Below are 3,760 nucleotides of genomic sequence, written 5' to 3' on the forward strand. Positions count from 1 at the left end.
TGGAACTTGGGGCATTTTTTTTTTTTTTTATTGTCCTGCGCTGAATGTGGTGAATTTATTCATTTGAAAAATTGGCGCTTCCCCCCCAGAGATTGTCTTCACACGGCAGCCCACAGCAATGTAGTCATTCGATTCTCTACTATTGAATGATCCGAGGGGGGGGAGGGGGGGTCCTGACACCCTTTTGAAAGGTGACCTGTTGGTTGTACCTGAGGGTGTGTGAATTGGATATAGGAGGGGTTCTGGCCCACAGAAGGTTGGAGGGAGATCTTATGAAGTGTGTTCCGTAATGACTCCATAATATAAAACTCCATCTTAGGGCTATAAATGGAAGTCTACAGTCGCCACTGAAGCCCGCGGGCCAGTAAAAAGACGACTGGTTCTCTTTAACCCTTTCCGGATCTGTCCGAAATGAGATACATTGTGGCCGGATCATGCTCCCAATGTCACAATTGCCAATCAGAGGTCCAGTGCGGATACCATGACATCTCTGGGATCCACTGCTCTCCAGCCATGGCTCCTTCCCGCCCGGGACCCGTCTGGGGGCTCCTTCCCGCCCGGGACCCGGCTGGGGGCTCCTTCCCGACCTGCCCGGGACCAGTCTGCGGCCGAGGGGGATCCTTCCCTCCCGGGACCCGTCTTGCACCCGGTATCAGGACATGTTAATCTATAATGATTTGTGGTCATATGATGCCATGACATCATGACCCGAGGAAGCACCTTATGAATATCTGTGCAGCACGGTTGGTGAATGCTCCAGTCCTGGAATGGGGGGAATCGTCATTCACATACAGTGGGGGGGGAGGGGATTTGAGTGGGTAGCTGAAATGCGCCCACGCAGTCGCCTTGAAATTGCCGTCCTGTTTACATCGGATATAAATCACATGAAGGTGAGACGTCTTCCTGACCCTGGTTACCTTTTTGGTAAAACTTGTCCTCAAGTAATAATTGGCAGATGAGAGTTTTTGGGGGGGAACGGAATTTTTTGCCTTTAGACTTGCCATGGGCGAGGCGTCACCTGTGTATATGATCTGTATTGTGATTTAGAGATTCCCTTGAATCACGCCGGAGCCGCTGCAGAACATGGGGGTCTGAGTCAGCTGCTTTTAGTCTCCTAGGTAACGAAAATGCTTTGTATTCGTAGAGAGAACGAGCCGAGATCCCTGAACACCTCACAGACGGCGATTGCAGATAGATTCCCGAAACCCGCAACACACAGTGTCATTTATTTCTTATATCTCAGGAAATGTAACCTCCCCCTCTGTACCAAAGCTCCCCTTCAATGTGACTTCTATCTGACCTCCGGCCTCCCCTTCAGTCTTCTATCTGACCTCCGGCCTTCCCTTCAGTCTTCTATCTGACCTCCTGTCCTTCCCCTCAGTCTTCTATCTGACCTCCTGTCCTTCCCTTCAGCCTTCTATCTGACCTCCTGTCCTTCCCTTCAGCCTTCTATCTGACCTCCTGTCCTTCCCTTCAGCCTTCTATCTGACTTCCGTCCTCCCCTTCAGTCTTCTATCTGACCTCCGTCCTCCCCTTCAGCCTTCTATCTGACCTCCTGTCCTTCCCTTCAGCCTTCTATCTGACCTCCGTCCTTCCCTTCAGTCTTATATCTGACCTCCGTCCTCCCCTTCAGTCTCCTATCTGACCTCCGTCCTCCCCTTCAGTCTCCTATCTGACCTCCGTCCTCCCCTTCAGTCTTGCACAGTTGTACCGGCTCCGCTCCTCTTCCTCTGTCACTGCACACTGGGAGCGCCTCACAATGTGCATTAGAAGCCGCAGCAAAGTCAGATAGAACCCGCCTCATTTCCTGGCTGGAGGATGTCCAGCATCATCTAGCCCCTTTTCATTCATTGCTTTTCAATTTATGGAGGTTCGGCATCACATGTGGGGTGCTCGGCATGCGCATACAACCTGCCTAGGACCGCCAGCTCCAGACTGACACCCTTAAGTAATGTTTGTATTGAAAATGGAAAAGTGTTATTTTAAATGTCATTATCATGTTGGGGGAGGGGAAAGGTAAAAATGTATTTGAGATGAAAGGTCTGTATTGGGATGAGTCTGGAATGTTCCGGGTCGCTGACTTCTCGCTCTCTCTTTGCCTTTTTAGACGATCATGGAGCAGTTTAACCCTTGCCTCAGGAACTTCATCTCTATGGGGAAGAACTACGAGAAAGCTTTGGCAAGTAAGTGGAATCGATACATTTGGAGGTTTCGGCAGAATATTGTTTTTGCTTCTTTTTTTAACATGAAACAATGTAAATCATCGGACAGGAAATAATGGGGGGGGGGCTGAGGGTAAATGACTTTTTCTGTTTGTCTTTTTCACTGTTTTCGGAGAATTTTCCTAATTTCGCTGTTCTCAGGATGATAAAATGGAGATTCGTGGCCCCTGGTGGCAGTTGAACCATTAAAAGAAATCGTCTGGTTGTAGACCTCACACCGGTCTTTATTACAGGAGGGGGCGGAGACAAGACCAGCCACCCTACACAAGGAGAGTGGGCAGCAGTGACTGGTCTTTATTACAGGAGGGGGCGGAGACAAGACCAGTCACCCAGCACAAAGAGAGTGGACAGCAGTGAGCGGTCTTTATTACAGAAGGGGCGGAGACAAGACCAGTCACCCTGCACAAGGAGAGTGAGCAGCAGTGAGCGGTCTTTATTACAGGAGGGGCGAAGACAAGACCAGTCACCCAGCACAAGGAGAGAGCGCGCAGCAGTGACCGGTCTTTACTACAGAACGCTCCAAGTCTCGCACTGGATTACTGCACAGATTGTGGACTACAAAATGCCTCCTCACGTATGTTATAGAAATTAATAGATGGGGAGGTGTTTGTAGTACTAATGCACTTCTTGTCCTAGGGTGACCTCTCTGATCCTCCAAAGATTCAGTACAGTGAATGTTGTCACCTTCAGAGAGGAGGTGTTACCGGCAGCATTATCGGGTGACAAAGGAGGGGGAGGAGCCTGACCACTAATGCCGCCGTCAAGTCTTAGGACGGGTAAGGTGCGATATGACGTCACTGTTCTTGGAAGCGGCAGGTTGTGTCGGGTGTTGTGACTCTTCAGCATCTACTGCAGACTAAGCAATGAGTTTTGGGTGGCGTGACCCTTTAAGCCCAGCTGCTCACAACGTCCTGATGAGGATTACTCCGAGTCGGCTTATTTCGGGATTTTAGTGATGTGTAGATTAGTCACCATGAAGCCGAGCCCTCCGCTGTGCACATTCACAATCCTCGCTGGGGCAGTGCATGCTGGGTAATTTCACTCACTTTAATTCAAGAGAAGGCCTAAGAGGCCCAACCCGTCACCTATGCACGCAGACATTTTTCAAAAATCTTAAAAAGAACAAAATCTAGGGTGATAAGAGACAAGACAGCCACACACCCGGAGAGACTCCTGTTGGTCAGGGAGGCCTGATACCCCTCCACGCCTTCAACCAAGCCCCCTGCCTCCACTTGTCTCTCTCAAGCACCCGAATCTTCCCCACCGCATGCAGAATGTCACTCACCACCACCTGGACAGGAAGGATTTTATGCCGAATGGAGACCTGACACCGTGCATTCCACGTGAAATAACGGACCACTAGGCTGACTAAAAAAAGTGTATCCAAACAAAAACCCCCTCCAGCATTGAATGCTCCGTACACCCACTCGGCATAACTCAGCCTAGAGAGGAAAGGAACACCGAGGCCCCGCCCCACCTGTTCATATACCTCTATGTTAAAGGGGCAATGAAGCAGAAAATGGTCCATGGTCTCCACC

At 50.1% G+C, this 3,760-nt stretch overlaps 1 protein-coding gene across 4 annotated transcripts in view; it reads left to right on the top strand.

The window, feature by feature from the left end:
- BAIAP2 (BAI1 associated protein 2) overlaps window positions 1-3,760 on the top strand; it is a 114,183-nt gene that overhangs the window by 36,199 nt on the left and 74,224 nt on the right. For all 4 annotated transcript variants that reach the window (XM_018566509.1, XM_018566512.1, XM_018566511.1 and 1 more), the window contains exon 2: window positions 2,108-2,183. In XM_018566509.1, the coding sequence (XP_018422011.1) occupies window positions 2,108-2,183 (76 nt within the window). The remainder of the gene's footprint in view (window positions 1-2,107; window positions 2,184-3,760) is intronic.

This window comes from Nanorana parkeri, unplaced genomic scaffold (assembly GCF_000935625.1).
Source record: "Nanorana parkeri isolate BGI_ZX_2015 unplaced genomic scaffold, ASM93562v1 scaffold954, whole genome shotgun sequence".
Classification (NCBI taxonomy): domain Eukaryota; kingdom Metazoa; phylum Chordata; class Amphibia; order Anura; family Dicroglossidae; genus Nanorana; species Nanorana parkeri.